This window comes from Suricata suricatta, chromosome 9, assembly GCF_006229205.1.
Source record: "Suricata suricatta isolate VVHF042 chromosome 9, meerkat_22Aug2017_6uvM2_HiC, whole genome shotgun sequence".
Lineage (NCBI taxonomy): Eukaryota > Metazoa > Chordata > Mammalia > Carnivora > Herpestidae > Suricata > Suricata suricatta.
In genome coordinates, this window is record NC_043708.1 from 93,811,849 (window position 1) to 93,833,202 (window position 21,354).

Consider the following 21,354-nt stretch of genomic DNA (forward strand, 5'->3'; position numbering starts at 1 on the left):
CCTATTCCTGTAAGGCATCCACTATAAAAATGGGCTAAGTCTGATCTTTCCTTTATAATCAACATTTTGATACAGTTTTGATATTTCTTCATAGCCAAATTTGTCAAAAAGTTATCTTTAATTAACATGTATGCTATGTATTTATGTGTATTGTAATCACAAAGTAGTGGGGGATTAAAGATCCCCTTCAGGTGACTGAAGGTCCCTTCAGTTTCCATTTCTGTAACAGTTACATTTAGTTTACTGTCCATTTGGTATCTTGAAATTAATTTCAATCAAATAATTGACATTACGAAAAAAATCAAAGGACTAACATAAGAATTTTTTTCTAATCTTTTATTCATAGGCCTTAATAATAATTGGCACTATTATTTGGGAGGTTTTTATCATTAAGGAAATGGGAATGTTGTATCAATATTTCAACTCTGTCACTACTTCAATCTAAGACAAAAGCCCCTTGTAAACCATAGGAGATTGCTCAAAAGAGGTCATGTGTTTTGTGAATACAAATTCATCTCTTGCATTTAAACCAAGATTTTATTTAGACAATAGAGTCAAAAATATTCACAAATAACTAGTTAAAACTATCCCTTCTTCTATTCCTCCAAGGATAGATCTTTTGCCCTTAGGGCAGCTCGTGGGCCGAGTCTTTTTTGAAGGGGCCGGAGGAGAGGATGGTAATAGGAAGAGCCTGAAGAAGCACTAGGTTGGTTAACATATTTTGAGAATCAAACTGGTATTTGGCACCCATGAAGATCCATCTTTATTTTGGTAACACTTATTTTTAAAAATAAAAACAAACAAGCAAAAGCAAATCTGCCTTATTAGAAGGTCTAATAACTGGACAAGGCTGCTCTGTAGGTTATCAAAAGTTGCTTTATGAAAGTAAAAGTCTCAAGGTTGCTGAACTACCCTTACCCATTCAAAAAAATTACTGCGTTAAAAAAATGAAACTGTTTTATAGCACATTTGAATGACATCAGAGGACCAAATGCTGTAATACCTTATTCCTAAAAAACTGTGTTTTGCTTTCCTAAAAATCTTCTAAATATAAACAGACAATTGTGATAACTACTATGTGCAAAAGGGTAGCTGTACTGTTTTTGCTTAATGCTTGCATCATCACAGTGATACAACACAAGTGGTGCAATCAGATGCCAGTATCATAATATTTGGTGTTAACAGTCACCCTTCGCTGTCTTTTTTTTCTTATTCCTATTGTACTTGAAGTTACTAAAAGACATCTCACTAGAAAACTTACCTTCATCAGATAGTATGAAATATGATCAGTTCCTTGGGGACACTGCCTATACCTGAAGTTGAAAACCCGGTTTCCCAAACAGTTGGTAGACAACTGGTCTAGCCTCCTGCAACAGGTGGTGGAAAAGTATCAAAGGGGAAAAAAAGGTGTGTGCACTGAAAATTAAGTGAACATCAATATAAATTATACCAAGGTCAACCATTCAGACAAGTAAGTAGTATATTTAAGAACATTTATAAATGTGGTCATTTATTTTCAAAATTTACCTTGTCAAAAACAAATCAGTGTCTTAATATTCAACACACCAACAAATATTTGGTTAGTTATAAGGGCAAGCTAAATTTAGTAACAACTATATATATATATATATGTATGTAATCTGCGTATTGAAGAAGCAAAGAATTACATCATCCTTGTTTTACTTATTCAGAAACCATTCAACTCAAACATTTCATTTTCAATGGATTTATAATATTTTGTCCTCTGTAGAATTAGGGAACTAAAGAGAAAGTGATTCTGCACAATCAGCCATAATATTTACAAAGATTCCTAATGCCTCCAGTTATTTTTGAAAACCTCCAAACAAAATCTAGTACAATACCTAGTTGCTTCAGCAGTCATTAAGATTTTAGGTCTGTTCCTTGAATTATATTCCGAATCTTCTCAGCATCATTTTGTACAACTTCATTGGAAGGGTCAATCTTAAGTGCAGCTTCATAATCCTGTAGGCCTATAGTTATATAGCAATGATGGTCAATAAAATCAGTATTTTATAAATACTTGTGTTATCTAGACAATATTTTTTCATAAAAATAACCAATTAGAGCATGTTTTTCTAATGGTTCAGGACAAGTACCAGGTTTTTAATTAGATTCTTATTTTCATATATGCATCTCTGTGTAGTATTTCTAAAAGATTGCAGAAATTTTTCAATGATTTCAGAAATAATTATACTCATTTCACTCAAGATTCAGGAAGAAGCAGCTTTTTAAAATTTTTTTTTATGTCTTTTACTCATTTTTGAGAGACAGGAGAGACAGTGCGAGCAGGGGAGGGTCAGAGAGACAGGGAGACACAGAATCTGAAGCAGGCTCCAGGCTCTGAGCTAGCAGTCAACACAGAGCCCAACGTGGGGCTCGAACCCATGAAACGTGAGATCATGACCTGAACCCAAGCCAGATGCTTAACCAACTGAGCCATGCAGGTACCCCAAGAAGCAGTTTTTTTAAAGGTTTTTAAAATTTGAAGTAATCTCAACACCCAATGTGGGGCCAAGACCAAGAGTCACATGTTCTTCCAATTCTTCCAGGCACCTCAGTAGTAGTTATTTTAAATTCATGTACAAATAAGTTAACAGCTTAAATTCATTAAAGCATGAAAAGACTCAAACACACTATTATATTTTATATGTAATATATATTTACATATCATATATGTATGTGTGTGTGTGTGTGTGTGTGTGTGTGTGTGTGTGTATGAAGGACATTTTTTGAAAAATGGCATCTTACTTAGAAATTCTAAATTAGGGGGACCTGAGTGGCTCAGTTGGTAAAGCATCCAACTTCAGCTCAGGTCATGATCTCACAGTTCATGAGTTCGAGCCCCACAATGGGCTCTGTGCTGACAGCACAGTGCCTGAAACCTGTTTCAGATTCTGTGTCTCCCTCTCTCTCTCTGCCCCCCTCCCCCGCCGCTTGCCCTCTGTGTCTTTATCTCTCAAAAAATAAATAAAACATTAAAAAAATTAAAACAATTCTAGGTTAACAAAATAATGTTGGTAGACTCAATCCATACTTTATATAACTCATAGACTATAGTTTATGGTTTTTTCCTAAAGCTCTCATATCTATAGAATTCTTTTGAGGAAAATTGGCTAAAAGGAAAGCATTGTGGGCTGGTTGTTAAATACAAAAATGAGTCTAAATCTTCACCAAAATAACTAGTGAGAGAATTTCTTTGAGAATAAGAAAAGTTGAGTTCTAAGTGCTACTGATTTGCCATGCCACTTGAGGTAAATCATGTAACTTCTCCAAGCCTCCATTTTCTCATCTTTAAAACAAAGAGTATTTTTAGCTAAGAAAGTCTATGTTCTATAAGTTCTAAAGAATGCTTTACAATGTTTCATTCCTGTGTTGATAATTTTTATCTTAACAAGGCTGGATAAGACACTGAAGGTAAAAGAAGTATAGGGCATATAAATCTCATATGGGTGCTCAGTGGCTCAGTTAGCTGGGCACAGGACTCTTGATTTCACCTTTTTTTTTTGGATGATTTTTTTTTTTTTTAGTATAAATCAAGTTTACTTTTTTTTCTTTTCTTTTTTTTTAACATATGCAATTATTTTCCACCATTTATAATACAGTAGTTACAATGACTTGATTTCACCTTAAGTCATGAGATGGACATCAGGTTCTGTGCTGCACATGGAGCTGTTTAAGATTCTCTCTCCCCCTCCCGCGCTTTCTCTGCCTCTGCCCTGTGCACACATGCATGCTCTCTCTCAAAAAATTTTTTTAATTAAAAAAATCTAAAAATGTCAGAAATAAGTTTAAAAACAAATCAGAAATATTAAAACCTTATCGATGAGCACATTCCTTGGCCAACCATCATCAAGGAGTATGCCTTTGGCCCTTGAATAAAGGAAAGCTGAATGGTCCTCTGGGGACATAAAGTATGGGAAGAAGAGCGTTAAAGATAAGACACTGACTACTACAAAATTTTGCCTTTAGAGCAAAATGAGTAACTGCAAAATAGTCCCTAAACATATTAAAAATGAAAAACAATAAAAAATTAGTGTGAAGGCTTCTATACACAAGGTTGAATTATAAACCTTAGTATAATCGCACAAATATAAGCAATGATCATACGCTATAGTAGATCAGTTATTTCTGAGCTTGTGTGTGTGTGTGTGTGTGTGTGTGTGTGTGTGTGTGTGTTTATGACCACAGCAGTTCATTTTTTAATTTCCATTATATCTTAAGTGACTCATATCTTTTATCACACATCTTTCCATAGAAAAGTTGTCTGATACTATAGCATTTTCCTAGACCTAAATTGGTTGTTTACATCTTGATTTAACTCCCTTCTACAACAATAAATTTTTAAATATTTCAAAATCTTTTTTTGTCAAATAAATTGCAAAGAATATACTAAATGCTAAAAATATAGAACAGTGGTGTGCTAAAAAGTTATGATCTTAATCCCAATGATACTTTTCATAATAGAACTTGGAACTTGAAACATTTCTATTAATTTCTTACCTTCTACATACAATTCTAGTTGACAAAATGCTGTTCCACGTCGTAGATGTGCCTTCATTCTTCCATTAGCATTGTCTGCAACAGGTGGTGTGAATAATTCTAGTGCCTTACAAAATAAAATAAGGGAAAGACAATTTCCTAATTTAAACTTGAGAAAAAAACATGATAAAAATCTTAACTTTAAAACAAGCCTCAAGTCTTCACCCACTGAAATTTGGGGCTTAACTTATACAGAAATGTATCAAATATTTATATTTGTGTTGAACAATTTAAAGAACTGTTCAATTGCTCCTATACAAGATTCATACCCTCTCTCCCAAAGTTACCTTTGGTTTATCATTTGAAACCTCTACAGTTTTACCTTTATTAGCAGGAATGATTAATGAGCATTGGAGGTTTTTTATAAAAATTCAAATTGGGCAATTTGGCTCATTCAATCATTCAATAAATATGTATGCCCAGAATTGTGCTAATAAAAGGAAAGCTGGATCCTAAAAATATTGCCAAATCTTTTAATAGCTTAATAAGATCAAAGTATGAGGATCTGGTTATTTCCTCCATATTTTCCACCTCAAGGAGCGACATAAGAGACTTTGCATGTGATTTTCCCTTAAGACAGGTTACTTGGATATGAAAAAATTAGAAAAAAACCCGGAAGTTTAAGATAATGACATGATATTAGTAATGAAATTAGGATATACTAAGTTACTTTGAAAATCGGGAAATTATGAGGGAGCTATCCTACTGGGCAAGTGGTAGTGATAACAAGAGAATACCAAGTTTCCTTCAAGCTTGCATTAAGTCTGCAAACTTCAATAAGAAAAAGGGTAAGCACAAACTGACAAGCATTACTAATTTTCTTGTGAAAGTCAATTGAAACACCAAGGAAATATAGGAGCAATAGATGGGGATTTCTAAATAAACATGAAATCTCAAAAAAACACCAGTTCCTGTCTATTCAAAAACAATCTTTTTTTTTCAGTAAAAAGAAAAAATAAGAAACAAGATGACTATTATAATCCTTGCATCTCAGCTACATAAATTTAAAAGAAAAAAAGAGGAGTTCCTGGGGCGTTCAGTCGGTTAAGTGGCCGACTTCAACTCAGGTCATGATCTTACAGTTCCTGGGTTCGAGCCCCATGTCGGGCTCTGTACTGACAGCTCAGAGCCTGGAGCCTGTCTTTGGATTCTGTGTGTCCCTCTCTCTCTCTGCCCCTCCCCCGCTCACACTCTGTGTCTCTCTCAAAAAATAAATAAACATTAAAAAATAAATAAATAAACTTTAAAAAAAGGTTAAGGGCATCATTTAAACCAATAAATAAAAGGATAACAATTTTAAAGCAACATATATAAACAAATAGATACATATACCTTAGAAGAATCCTCGATGGCCTTGTGTAAGTTTTTTAGTTTTAGGTGGCAAGCAGCCCGATTCAAATACAAAAGTGGAATCTTGTTATTTAGTCTTATGGCTAAGTTATATGCATTAATAGCTGCCAAATAGTTTTCTGTTGCAAACAATTTGCTAGTGAGACAGAAACAAAAAGGCAAACAATTGAACTTTGAAGTAAAAACACAGAAATACTAGCTAATGACATTTGGCAGAGGAGGTGGCTTACCTCCTTTTCTATTCCCCGTACAGAGGACTTGTAGACTACACTGCCCCCAACTCTCCACCAGATACGTGTGTCAGTATCTAATCTGAATGGGACTGCCTCACCCTCACCTCCAAAGGTGATTGGTAGTTTAAGCCATAAGCATATTTCTATCCTCTTGGTTACAATGACTGACTTGGGGATAAGCTTGTGACCTAAACTGGTCTATTTAGAATGAAGCCTGTGACTTTGTTTCCAATGTTGGAGAATGAAAAATTGGGGAAACTCCCCTTGCTGGATACAAATGAAGAAAGCACACAGCCCAAACTGCAATGACCATTTTTTAACACTATGAAAACAGCCAGCACTGGAATAAAGCTGATACCATGGAATTATGAAAAGAATAAAAAGGCAGACAGAAGTGGAGTCCTTAGTGATACAGTTAAGCTGCTGGATCAAGCTTTACCTGAAATGTAACATATCTTTAGCTTTTTAGTTATATAAGCCAATAAATTCCTTTTAACATAGAGCCAGTTTAAATTGGGTTTTTTTGTTGTTACTTGTAAACAAAAGCATCTAATAGTTCAGATCTTCCAGAATTCTCTTCAAATAGATGTACATAAAGGATTTATTTAAAATGTAAAGTTGCTTTTCATTTCTCATGTACAATTCCTAGAATTTTGAAAAATTCAGAAACAAGGGAAAATAGAAAATACCACGTATAAAACTGTCATATAAAGAACACTTTGTATTTATTTCCAGTTGATTGGACTGCATACTGTATAGTTCTAGAATTTGATGACATCAAAAGTAAGAGCACCCAGTAAAACATTAGTACAAGGTAAGACGACACTACTGTGACACCTAACGGAGGCCTGATTCAAGTTTAAAATAATTTGCACCAATCAGAAAAGCTAATTCTCTGGTAACAGTTTATGTTTCTGAAATGTGTCATATCAGCTAGGATGTTCTGAATGCAAGTAACAGAATTCCCACGCAAACTGGTTTAAACAAGGAAGTAAATGATCTCATATTTTAAAAGTCCTGATGGGGGTACCTGGGTGGCTCAGTCAGTTAAGTGTTAGACTCTTAAATTCAGCTCAGGTCATAATCTAACAGTTTGTGAATTTGAGCCCCATATTGTGCTCTGTGCTCAGAGCACAGAGCCTACTTGGGATTCTCTCTCTTGTCCCTTATTCTCCCCCTCCCTGCTCGTTTCTCTCTCTCTCTCTCAAAATAAATAAATAAGCTTAAAAATTAAAAAAAAAAAAACCTCCAGTAGGAAAGGCTCCATGCCCAATGAAATCAGCAGCTTGAATTAATGTATTATTAAGGCCTACGGTTCCTTCCATTTCTCCATTCTACTATATTCACAAGCTGCTCCATCCTAGGGCTGGTTTTTCTCATAGTATAAGATGACTGCATAGTTTAGAGTGCCACATTCAAACACAATATTCATTAGAATAAAATGTGATGGTACTTTCTGGTATATGCTCCCTAAAAGCAAGAAAACTTTTCCCACACTAGTTGGGATGAGCACTGGGTGTTATATGGAAACCAACTTGGCAATAAACTATAAAAGAAAAATAAATAAATAAATAAATAAAATAATACTCCTGGGGCACCTGGGTGGCTCAGTTGGTTAAGCAACTGACTCTTGATTAAAAAACCAAAAACAAAAACAAAAAATTTTCCCAGAAATCTCCTGGTTCACCTCCTTTTCTGTCTCATTAACCAAAAGTACCCAACTGAGAAAAAAATATCCTGCCTTGGCGTGCCCAGGTGGCTCGGTTGGTTAAGTGTCTGACTCGTGGTTTCTGCTCAAGCCATGATCTCACAGTTCCATACTGAGCCGCACGTCAGCTCCACACTGAAATGGGGCCTGCTTGAGATTCTCTCTCTTCACCCTCTCTCCTTCCCTCTGCCACTCAAGCTTTTCCTCTCAAAATAAACTTCAAAAAATAGATATTTTTCTTAATAAAACCACTAGTTACTCCCTCTCTTCCTCAATTTCTCTCCCCATCTGTCTCTCTCTCCCCACTTTTACACCTCAGTACTACATATTGCTGTTTAGGGACATTTAAGAAAATTCAACAATATGACAATCTTTTCCGAATAAGAAATTTGGAGATACTCTATTTTTATAAGTTTTTTTAAACAAAGTATTCTCTGATTTGTGCCAGGATTTCTGAAACCAGTCTCCCCCTGATGATGGACATTTAGGGTTTTTGTTTCCCAATACTTTGCTTCTATAAACAACATTATAATAAAACACATATCTAAAAACAAAACACAAACACAAATAAACGCACCAGCAGTGCAATGAAAACAACCCTGATTTGTTGAAGTCAATCAGAATATATTCCAAGACGTGGGATGGAGTTCCCATCCTAAGTCACATGGTCTACACTCCTAACCAAAATAGGGCCTCAGCCAATAAGGATAAAGGGAGCACATACATTTTGGCTGGATAACCTATCGTGTTTACTACCAGCTCCCTCTCCCTTTTTTAATTGTGGCAGAATATACATAAAATTTACTATTTTAACCATTTTTAAATGTATAGTTTAGTGGCATTAAGTACATTCACATTGCTGTGCAATCATCACCAAGGTCCATCTGAGAACTTCTTCATCTTCCAAAACTGAAGCTGTGTACCCATTCCCTTCTACCTTTGATAAACACCATTCGATTTTCTGTCCTATGAATTTGACTGCTGTAGGTACTGCATATCAGTGCAATCATACTGTATTTTTCCTTTTGTAACTGGCTTGTTTTACTGAGCATAACGTCTTCCAGGTTCATCCATGTTGTATGGATATTCCACATTTTGTTTACCAAAATACCCATCAATGGGTATTTGGGTCGCTTCCACCTTCTGGCTATTGTGAATAATGCTACTATGAACATGGGTGTACAAATATCTGTTTGTGTTCCTCTTTTAATTCTTTTCTATATATACCCTAAAGTAAAACTGTCAAATCATATGGAAATTCTATTTTTCACTTTTTGCGGAGGTTTCATACTGTGTACCATTTACATTCCTTCCAACAATGTTCAAGGGTTTTAATTTCCCCACATCCTCACAAACACTTGTTATTTTCTGGGTTGTTTTTGATAATACCCAGTGTTATATATGTAAATTAGTATCCCACTGTGATTCTGATTTGCATTTTCTAAGTAATTAGTGATATTCAGCATCTTTTCATGTGCTTTTGCCTTCTGTAGATTTTCTTTGGTGAAATGTCTATTTAAGTTCATTGCCTAATTTTTATTTATAATTTCCTTTGCCTACTTTTTTAAAAAGATTGTTTAGTTTTTAAGCTGTTGAGTTGCAGAAATTCTTTAAATATATTCTGGATATTAACCCTTTATCAGGTATATGATCTGCAAATATTTCTCCATTCCATGGGTGGTCTTTTCACTCTGTTAATAGTGTCCTTCGTGCACAAAAGTTTTTTATTTTGTTGCATTTCAGTTCACTTTTCGTTTGTTGTCTGTGCTTTTGATGACATATCCAAGAAATATTGCCCAATCCAATGTCCTGAAGTACTCTGTTTTATTCTAAGAATTTTATTGTTTTAGCTCTTATGTTTAAGTCTTTGATCTCTTTTGAGTTAATTTTTATATAAGTTGTTAGGTAAGGGCCCAACTTCATTCTTTTCCATATGAATTTCCAGTTTTCCTACCACCATGTGTTGAAAAGACTGTCCTTTCCCCACTGAATAACTGTTGAAAAATCATTTGATCACAGAGAGGAGAGCTATTTCTGGACTATTTAATCCATTGGTCTGTATGTCTATACAAATCTTATATTAACCCACACATTTGAAGAAGAGTTCCATTTTTTATCTTTAAGTTTATAGTTAAAAAATTTTTTTAATGTTTATATTTGAGAGACAGAGAGAGTGTGTGAGCAGGAGAGGGGCAGAGAGAGAGGGAGATAAAGAATCCGAAGCAGGCTCCACGTTCTGAGCTGTCAGCACAGAGACTGATGCGGAGCTCGAACCCACAAACTGTGAGATCACGACCTGAGCTGAAGTCAGGCTTAACTGACTGAGCCACCCAGGTGTCCCTACAACGAGTGTTATTAAAAGAACCATTGTAGGAGGCATAAAATCAAGAAGTATAAAATATTAAAATATTTTTGTTTCCATGTATATAAAAATATAAATCCAAATTAACATTACGTTTTTTTTAAGTTTAATGCCACACAAACATCCAAACATCTGCCTTATGGCTTTTGGAATAATTTGGAAACAGACAAATGTCAAAAGGAAAGGGAAAAAATTAAACCTTTAGTCTAAAGGACAGTAGTAACACCAAATTTAAATAGAGAAGTTAATAACCATGAAGTTTCCATTGATGCTCCAAATAAGGCAATGCCAGTGAAAAGAATTATGCAAAAGTACTCTAATTCAACACACATTGAGTGATTATTATACTGAATGTATAGTGAGGACAAAAGAGACATGGATAATTGCAAATAATCCTGTTTTTTTTTTTCTGTCATTTTTATGATGACTGACTGGTATGCCTTTGTAAAGAAAGAAACATTCTGATTAGTATGGCCAAAAGGGTCCAAGATTTTGTACAAGACTGTGGGAGAAGCAATCAAGAGGCAGGACTGATAAGAAAGAAGTGACATAGAGGGAAGTAAAGAAAAGGACAGAAGAGAGCTAGGAGAAATCAGAAGTAGCAGGGCTTAGAAACAGCAAGAGGGGCAGGAGCAACACACACTCCACAGAACAACTCTGTTTTGTGGGCAGTGGGAACTGTAACCGCCACCTACCCCTGAAAGGACTTCAAAAATCATTGTCTCTTTCAGTATCTTATCTTTCAGCATAGAAAGCATTCTTGGGTATCTCAAGAGCTTCTAAAGCTGAGTATCACTGTGCCTTAGTGAAGACACATCAACCAGTACAATTTAGCACTCAGGATGCAAAAGAGAAAAGGAAACTACATACCAAACAAAATGACAAGTTAGGCCATAATAGGTACTGTATTGCAACAGAATATTATGGGCTATAAAATGCTTACAAACAAGCAACTGAACAAAATGATAATTATATCAAAGAGTCATCTTAGAATAAATATGGATTCTAAACTTCTGTAACTCAGGAAGAAGGTAGCAGTATAAGAAAACTCTTATCTCCAGAAACATAGTTTTTAAAATGCAGAAGGGGGTGCCTGGGTGGCTCAGTCAAGCTTCTGACTTTGGCTCAGGTCATGATCTCACAGTTTGTGGGTTCCAGCCCAGCGTCAGGCTTTGTGCTGACAACTCAGAGCCTGGAGCCTTTTTCAGATTCTGTGTCTCCCTCTCCCCACTTGCACTCTGTCTCTCTCTCCTTCAAAAACAAATATTAAAAAAAATTTAATAAATAAAATAAAATGGAGCAGAGCGAGGCAGATTTGGCAGATCTGTCCTGAAAGTAGACAGGTGCAAAGGGCTGTTGGAAGATGATTCTCCATGGGAATCTTATGTTCATGCATGTCTTGTGTCAGATGCACAGACAGCTTTCATTTGGGATGATATTTTCAAAGATGTTCATAGAGCACACAGCCTTGGAAAATATAGTATCTCTCTCTGGGGCGAAGAGCAGATTTATCTGCTGTTCTGTATAAAAAAAAGATAGTATCTCCTTGTGGGTCAAAGGCTGGACATGTTTGCTTACAATCCTCTCATGAAAAATTATGTTCTTTAAGCATGATATTCTCAGCTGTGGTTCAAACCTGGGCCTGCCTTTGCATTGGCCATGCGGGACTTGAGGGACAAAGGGAACCAACATGACACTCACACTGCTTGCTGTGCCTTGAATAACAGTCCTTTGTCTCTAACCAATGCATCTCCTGTCTTCTCCCAGTACTCATGAAATTGTGGTAGGCTCACCCTTCACAGGTCTTGCTAGGACATGGACCCAACCCTAAGCATTTGAAAGAAATTCAGTTTGGCAAGTAGAATTATATACTGTGTTGGGAGAAGATGGTCAATAATCAGCACAAAAAGTCCAGCATGAAGTAAAAGGACATCCAGCAAAAGTAGATCGAATCCAGATACAGAACATACGCAAACAATTAGGACACGGAAATACAGGCTGGCAGACGAGGTTAGTCTGTTAGCAGACAGTGGGGTCCTACAGAGCTGGGGCTCAGAAATAGAGTTAGCCCAGAGGCAAAAGGAAAAATGAAAGTACAGCAGATGCTCAATCTTAAAAGGAATGGAGAATTAGACAGGCTACAAAATCTGGCACTTAGGCCAAGAGAATAAAAAGAAAATTCAGACCCAAGAACTAGAGTAGACAATGATTTTATGTAATAATAGCAATACAATGCTGGGAGCTGGATTGTAGCATAATACATCCTTAATTCCCTCCAATCTAACACTAGACTTCTATGTACAGAGTGAGGTATGTAGATGGGATTCAAGTGGCCCTGGCATGGGCAAAGAAGGGCGTTAAGTTTAAAGTTAAGACAGAGTCCAAAACAACTTACACGAAAAGTCAAGAACAGAGTAATGTCTTTGGGACAGAACAATGGTCCACTTATGGTCCATTTACTTCATATGATTGAAAGTGTCTAGGAGGACAGCTATTAAAGTTATTTACAGATTATGAGTCATGATTATGTTAAGTAACAACATAAATACCATACACATGTCTGTATTAGAGCATCTAGACTCTGTTTTATGAGATGTTCTCAGTAAAAAGCTACCTGGTACATAATGTTAATTGGAAAAGGTAAAATGCTTTCATGAGCAAGTAAAATTACCTAAGCTTATGTATTTTCCCAAAAGGTAGAGATCTGGCATTTAAAACTAGATACAGCAGCAGGAGACCAGCCCCCCCCCCCCCCCGCCCAAAACAACAACAACAAAAAAACCATGAAGACAATCTGTGGCTTTTTCTAAGAAAAAGCTATTGCTTTTTGAAAGGCTTGCCCACCTCTACCCTCTGTGAAACAAGTGTCCCATGGATTTTAGCATAGTAAGAACAGTTGGACTGTTTGCCTGTGTAAATATAGAAGGCTATCATGAAACAAAGCCTCTGGAGACGAAGATATTTCATCCTTTGGCTTAAATTCAACACACCGCTTCTGAATCAGTTCTATTATGACTATTTCTACCTTCTGTATCACATTACATTGCTAGTGAGGATAGTCTTCTACCAAGTCTTACCTTTCCTCTTATCTATTTGTACTTGGCACTATGAGTAACTAACTGTACTTTCCTCTGTTTCTCTGGTGTTATTAACTACTGAGTTTTCTTCCATCTCTCCTTGTTCTCAGCTTTCTCTCCTCTTATTTTGCTTCTCTTTCTTTTTCCACCTAATTGGAGGTAGTAAGGCAAAGTGGCACAAAAACAAGAGAGACTAAAAGTAATTACAATCTACCAGTGATGTCTGACTTCTGCAAAGTATACTTTCACACTAAGTTGCTGCCAATTCATTGCTTTTGCCGGTAGTCAGTTTTATTTAAATATTTTACTTAAAAATTTTTAAATTTAGCTTTCAAAAATTTTTTTTGACATTTTAATTTTATTTTTTGAGAGACAGGGAGAGAGAGGAAAGGGCAAGCAGGGGATGGGCAGAGAGAGAGAAGGAAGACACAGAATCCGAAGCAAGGTCTAGGCTCTGGGCTGTCAGCAGAGAGCCCGATGCGGGGCCCAACCCACAACACAAGATCAGGACCTAAGCCAAAGTCAGGTGCTCAACCAACTGAGCCACCCAGGTACCCCTAATTTTAAATTTATTTTAATACACACACACACACACACACACACACAACCTTTCACTGCACTTGTCAGTCAAAATTCTAACCCTGGCTCAAGGATCATATCTGTCCTTTCTACTCTTAAATTCAAATCACATCTTTAGAGTATCAGAAATAAGATCAGACCAGGGTGCCTGGGTGACTCAGTCGGTTGAGCGTCTGACTTCAGCTTAGATCATGATTCATGGTTCATGGATTTGAACCCCACATCAGGCTCTGTGCTGACAGCTAGTTCAGAGCCTGGAGCTTGTCTTCAGATTCTGTGTCTCCCTCTCTCTCTTACCCTCTCCTGCTCATACTGTCTCTCTCTCTCCCAAAAATAAATAAAACATTTAAAGAAATTGTTTTAAATAAGAAAAAGAAATAAGACCAGATCAACACTGCCTAGGACCTTTAGCCAGTCATAGCATCATAACACCTGTGAGAAAGACCTGTCTCACCATGTCAATGAACCCTGTTATCTTTGAGCACTGATGTAAAAGCACACTTTTCCTGTCATGTTGCCACTCTTTCTTACTTCCATCCCCCTCTACTCCTTTGCACTTTCTAAAAAAATTTTTTGTTCTAATGTTTATTTTTGAGAGAGAGACAGAGCCTGAGCAGGGCGGAGGCAGAAAAAGAAGAGAGGGAGACACAGAATCAGAAGCAGGCTCCAGGCTCTGAGCCACTAGCACAGAACCTGATGTGGGGCTCGAACTCACAAACCATGAGATCATGACCTAAGCCAAAGTGACATATTTAACTGACTGATCCACCCAGGCACCTCTACACTTTTTTTTAAAGTAATCTCTATGTTCAAAGAGGGGCTGGAAGTTAAGACCCAGATCAAGAGTTATATGCTCTACTAAATGAGCCAGCCAGGTGCCCCTCGTTTGTGCTTTTTCATTCCTGGTTTTGCCATAATTGACTCCACCTCTCACTCCTTTCCTATACCTTTAAATTTTCCACAAAACCTGGCTAAAATAAACTTGGCTCTGCCATGAAGGCAATGTTAATCTCTACCCTCCTCTCCACTGAGTCTATTCCCAAGTCCCACATCAGGGGTGAGGACTGCAGAAACTGGCATTCTCCAGGCTCTCTTCTGCTAGTTGCAAGCTGTAACTCTCTCTTTATATAGAAGTCACTATCCTTTGGGATTCCTGACATCTTTCCCCCTATAGCCTTTTAGTCACTGTCATCTCCTGGCTTTTTAAAAATCACTATTCTCCTGGGACAACTGTCTGGCTCAGTTGTTAAAGTTTACGACTCTTGATCTCATGATCATGAAGTCAAACCCTAAGTTGGCAAGGAGCCTACTTTAAAGAGAGACAAAGAGAGAGAGAAGTTAAGATTACTCTTCTCATGTTCATTAAGGGCTTTGAAACTGTTTCCCAGCATCTGTCTCTACCCCAATTTCTGGCATGATTCCAGAAGATTCATAGGTTTATGTATATGTCCCATTTATCAATTTAGTCTTGAAATACCTGGAATTCCTTAATCAACATACCTTTCTTTCAACTGTACTTCTGCTATCCACTCTTAGGGCCATACCTTGGCCTTCATCATCATCTGAACTGCACTACCTTGGAAATGTTAAACTCTGGAATCTCAGCCACTAATCAGAACTTTCTATTCTGCCAACTTTCCCTTCATGCTAAGTCTTTGATAGACTTTATAAGTTGTCTATCTATCTATAAGGGCACTTCTATCAATGCCCTCTAATTTCTTAATTGCTCCATTTTCTTTTCGTCCAATGAGCCCCTCATGGGATCTCTTCCTTTCTTTTTTGTTTTCTTGAAGTTATTAATTTTGAAATAGAGAGAAAGTGTATGCTAGCACAAGTGCAGTAAGGGCAGAGAAAAAGGGAGAGAAAGAATCCCAAGCAGACTCCAGACTCTGAGCTGTTAGCATAGAGCCTGACGTGGCGCTCAGACTCAAGAGCCTTGACATCATGACCTCAGCCAAAATCAGGAGTCACACGCTTGGGGGGAGCTGGCAAGATGGGGGAGAAGTAGGGAGCTCTGTAGTTTTCACCTGCCCACATCTATCAAACTAAGAAGGACTGAAGCCACAAGAGCGGGAGGAAAAGGAACAGAGTCCACAAAGAGGACAGCCTCATAAGTGCCTGAATGACTGCAAACTGGGGAAGATAAAAATGGGCCACAACCTGAGGCTTGGAGGGGAGGCAGCTCCCTCCTAGCAGAGCATCAAGCAGCACGCAGAGCCATGTAGAGATGAGGGGAAGAGAAAGACAGGCTGAAAATGCTCATAGAGCTGTCTCTAGAGAGAGAACAACCTTGGCTGGGCCTGGGACGGAGAGGGATCCTATCATCCCATCTATAACCGCAGGGCGCAGGGAGAGAGATCTGTCCCCTTTGGCTGGCGCATTTTCCTTGGGCTCAGCACCCCTATTCCTAGACGGCGCCAGGAAAAAATGCTCACCTACCCCCGCACTGATTCCTGCCTAGGAAGCTGCCTGCCTGTGAGAGTACATGTCATCTAGGGCAGTAGCGCTACAGTGCGTGAACTAGGATTTGGAGACGAGGTGGGGCTTGGAAAATACAACTTGGCCCACCCATGGGACAGGGAGATCAGACCCTAAAGAGTGGGTTGAAACCCTTGGTTCAAGAAGGGATTGCGACACCTCTATTCTTCTCCCCACAACCACCAAGGCAGGGCCTCGGGAGCAGGCTGACCCCCCTAGCTACACCAAACCACGCCCATTCCATGCTGGAGAGCTGCCTTTCCTTTCTTTTCCTTTTCTTTCTTTTTCTCCTTCCCCCTCAATCCCAGAGCCTAGGAAAGACCAACATTGATGCATTGCCATGATTAGATCAATTCTTGCCACTCAGATATATTTTCCCTTCTCTCATTCTTCTTCCCACTCCACTCCTTTTATACTTTTAGACTGTCCTTTGTCTTTTGTTGCTTTTGTCCCCACTTCTTTTTTCTTTGCTTTGCTTTTCTTTCTTTCCTTCCCCTTTTGGTTTCCTTGTTAGTTTGATTTGTCTGTGTATTTGCGTGATTTTGTTCCCTGTGTGTTTGTCTGTCTGTTTTCCTTTGCAGGGCTACCTCAAGAAACAAGCCAAAGTACACACGGTGGAGTCCCAAATGACACTGAGTTGGGAAATAAGATAACCAAAGGCACAACAAGAGAAAATGAGAGACACCATTAAAAAGAACACTTCCTGAATGGTCAGTCCCTGGACAGTCAATGAGCCTCCTTTAATATAACAATACTAATAGGTACAGAGTGCATAATGGGCTTTTAAAACTGACAAGAGACAGAAAGCTAGCCAAAATGATAAAATGGAAGAACTGTCCTCCAAAGAAATTCCAGGAAGAAGTCATAGCCACAGAACTGCTCAAAAGAGATATAAGCAACATGACGGAGCAAGAATTTAGAACTGTCATAAAGTTAATCATTGGGCTTTTAAAAAAGCATGGAAGTCTTCAGAGAAGCTATTGATACAAAGACTAGGGACCTTCAAAAGAGCTGTGATGAGTTAAAAAAAAATGCTATAAATGAGGTGCATAATGAAACAGAGGTGGCCAGTGCACGGACTGAAGAGGCAGAGAGGAGAATAGGTGAATTAGAAGACACAGTTAAAGAAAAAGAGGGAGCCGAGAAAAAGAGAGAGAAATTGATCCAGGAGCACGAAAGGAGAATTCAAGACCTGAGTGATACAATCAAATGGAAAAATATTCTTATTATAGGAGTTCCTGAAGAAGAAGAAAGAGAAGAAGGTCCTGAAGGGGTGCTTGATCAAATTATGCCGAGAACTTCCCCAATCTGGGGAAGGAAATAGACATTGAAATCCAAGAGACACAGAGAACTCCCCTCAGACATAACTTGAACTGACCTTCGGCATGACATATCATAGTGAAACTGGCAAAAGATAAAGATAAAGAGAGAATTCTGAAAGCAGCTAGGGATAAAAGGGCCCTAACATACAAAGGGAAACCTATCAGAGTGGTTACAGACCGATCTACTGAAACTTGGCAGGCCAGAAAGGAATGGCAGGAAATCTTCAAAGTGATGAGCAGAAAAAATATGCAGCCAAGAGTCCTTTATCCAGCAAGACTGTCATTCAAAATAGAAGGAGAGATAAAGGTTTTCCCAAATAAACAAAAATTGAGAGAATTCATCACCACCAAACTAGCCCTACAAGAAATCCTAAGAGGGACTCTATGAGGGAAATGTTGCAAGGAATACAAGGTACCAGAGACACCACAACAAGCATGACCCCTACAGAAAACACAATGAATCTAAACCCTATTTTTCAATAACAACACTGAATGTAAATGGATTAAAGGCCCCAAACAAATGACATAGGGTAGCAGAATGGATTTAAAAAAATTTGTATGGAACCACAAAAGACCCCGAATAGCCAAAGTCTTATTGAAGAAGAAAACCCAAACAGGAGGCATCACAATCCCAGACTTTAGCCTCTACTACAAAGCTGTCATCATCAAGACAGTATGGTACTGGCACAAAAACAGACACATGGACCAATGGAATAGAATAGAGAACCCAGAACTGGATCCACAAATTTATGGCCAAATCATCTTTGACAAAATAGGAAAGAGTACCCAAAGGAAAAACAGCCTCTTTAGCAGGTGGTGCTGGGAGAACTGGACAGCAACATGCAGAAGCATAAAACTGGACCACTTTCTTACACCATATGTAAAAATAAACTCAAAATGGATGAAGGACCTGAATGTGAGACAAGAAGCCAACAAAACACTAGAGGAGAAAGCAGGAAACAGCCTCCTTGATCTCAACCGCTACAATATCCTACTCGACATATCCCCAAAGGCAAGGGAAATAAAAGTAAAATGAACTACTGGGACCTCATTAAGATAAAAAGCTTCTGCAATACAAAGGAAACAATCAAGAAAACCAATAGGCAATTGACAGAATGGGAAAAGATAGTTGCAAATGACATATCGGATAAAGGGCTAGTATCTAAAAATCTACAAGGAACTCACCAAATTCTATACCTGAAAAACAAATAATCCAGTGAAGAAATGGGCTGAAGATGCTTCTCCAAAGAGGACATCCAGATGGCCAAGAGATACATGAAATGATGCTCAGTGTCACTCATCATCAGGTAAATACAAATCAAAACCACACTGAGATATCACCTCACGCTGGTCAGAGTGGCTAAAATGAAGAAATCAGGAGACTATAGATGTTGGTGAGGATGTGGAGAAACAGGCACCCTCCCACACTGTTGGTAAGAATGTAAACTGGTGCAGCCACTCTGGAAAACGGTGTGGATATTCCTCAAAAAATTAACAATAGAACTCCCCTATGAAATAGCACTGCTGGGGATCTACCCAAGGGATACACAAGTGCTGATGCATAGGGGCACATGTACCCCAATGTTCATAGCAGCACTTTCAACAAGGGTCAAGTCATGGAAAGAGTCTAAATGTCCATCAACTAATGAATGGATCAAGTAGATGTGGTTTATATATACAATGGAGTACTAAATGGCAATGAGAAAGAATGAAATCTGGCCGTTCGTGGCAACGTGGATGGACCTCGAGGATGTTATGCTAAGTGAAATAAGTCAGGCAGAGAAGGACAGATACCATATGTTTTCACCCATAGGTCTAACAGAAGAAACCTAACAGAGGAGGAGAAGAGGGGGAAAAGTTAGGGAGAGGGAGGGAAGCAAATCATGAGAGACTCTTGAATGTTGAAAACAAACTGAGGGCTGAAGGGGGAGGGGGGAAGGGGGGTGATGGACATGGAGGAGGGCACTTGTGGGGAAGATCACTGGGTGTTATATGGAAACCAACATGACAATAAACTATAATAAAGAAAAAAAAAAGAATCAGACATTCAACAACAAAAAAAAAGAGTCACACCCTTAGCCAACTTAGCCCCCGAGGTACCCCAGCATCTCTTCCTTTCTAACCCAACTTGGACTTTGTGGTTAAATACCTGAGTTATTTTTCTATTAGCAATCTGGTCCCTTGCACTACTAGTCGTTCACTGTACTTGTCAGTTAAAACTCCTGCTCTGGCCTGAGATCCATCTTTAAATCCAAAAGACTAAACCCTAAAGGAGATAAATCACACAGCTGTACTGACATGTCTATGAATTTATGTTCTCAACCTGGCAGGGCCAACAGTATTCACTAATCAATTTTCCTTATCTAGATCTATACTTGTTTCCACTATTCTTTCCTCCAATGTCAGAAAATGAAATATCTCTGTCTATTCCAAGTCAATCTGTCAACATTTTCTAGAGCAAAGTAATCAATCCAACTGGACAGCCCACTCAGCTTTGCCCAATTTCTCAGACTGCGGGGAGGAACAATTCATAGCCAGACCACTTAGACTGCCTTCACTAAGGCTACCCAACTGGGGGTGGGGGGGAGAAAGAGGACAAAATTAAGACAATCCATCCAATTCTTGGCTTTGACACAATTTTCTCCACTCTCCTCAGAAAGATTTCAATCATCCCTTCTCTCTCTTGTCTCCAAATCTATTATATTCTTAAACAAACAAACAAACAAACAAAAAAACCCAAAAACTGTTTCAACTTTCTATTTCATTGTCGTCTGGGAATATTTTTGTGTATTCCTTTCTTTTGCCAGACCTTCAAATGTTTGTAGGTCACAGAGTATTATCCTCAGGCCACTAACTCTCTGGGTCTATACACTCTTTGTGGATATCTCAGATACTTTTATAAATTTAACTATAATATAAATGCTGATAAGCTCCAAATCTATTTCTACAGTGCTGGCTTCTTCTCTAAGTTTCCATGTTGCCGGACAGTGTCACCCAGACTAGCCCAGAGACATCTCAAACTCAATACATTGAAAACTGAACTTACCTGCATTCTCTCCTGACTAGCCCCTCATCTAGTATTCTCTAATTTAGCTGGGGATGTCATTCAACCAACATTCAAACTAGAAACCAAGAGCTCCTCCTTCTTACTCTCCCAAAATCAATCAAGATGTTCTGCCTATTTTAGCTCATAAATATTTCTCAAGTTGCCCTCCTCTTCACCCCTACAACACCACCTAAAACAAAGGTAGTTCAAGACCTTTGCCATATTTTCTGCAACACATGTCCCCCCTCACCTTACAAAATAAAATCTACAAAATCCTAGACTCTTAAATATACTGAACAGACTAGTAATTGCAAGATGGGAGGAGGCTGGGGGGATGAGTAAAATAGATGAAGGGGATTAAGAGTAACTTACCATGATGAGCACTGAGTAATGTATAGAAATGTTGACTCATTATATTGTATACCTGAAACTAATATAACACTGAATGGTAATTATACTCAAATTAAAAAATAAATTAAGAAAAAGAATTTTAACCAAGCACACAAGGTCCCTGATGATTTTTCTAGGTTCATTTGTCATTATTTCTAGCCTCAATTTTTATGGTTTAGCAAAAAACGGACCACACAGAGTTCCTGACCCATATATCACACCATTTCTTATCTCTTGAACTTTTGTTCA

At 38.0% G+C, this 21,354-nt stretch overlaps 1 protein-coding gene across 2 annotated transcripts in view; it reads right to left on the minus strand.

The window, feature by feature from the left end:
- Positions 1-1,489: 1,489 nt before the first annotated feature.
- The window catches only part of DNAAF4 (dynein axonemal assembly factor 4), a 65,234-nt gene continuing 45,369 nt past the window's right edge, over positions 1,490-21,354 (minus strand). The window contains exons 7-9 of one of the 2 annotated variants that reach the window (XM_029951660.1): positions 5,893-6,046; positions 4,522-4,627; positions 1,490-1,991 (exon numbers count right to left, since the gene is read on the minus strand). In XM_029951660.1, the coding sequence (XP_029807520.1) occupies positions 1,882-1,991; positions 4,522-4,627; positions 5,893-6,046 (370 nt within the window). In that variant the 3' untranslated portion in view covers positions 1,490-1,881. The remainder of the gene's footprint in view (positions 1,992-4,521; positions 4,628-5,892; positions 6,047-21,354) is intronic. The other variant, XM_029951661.1, reaches the window with a different exon arrangement.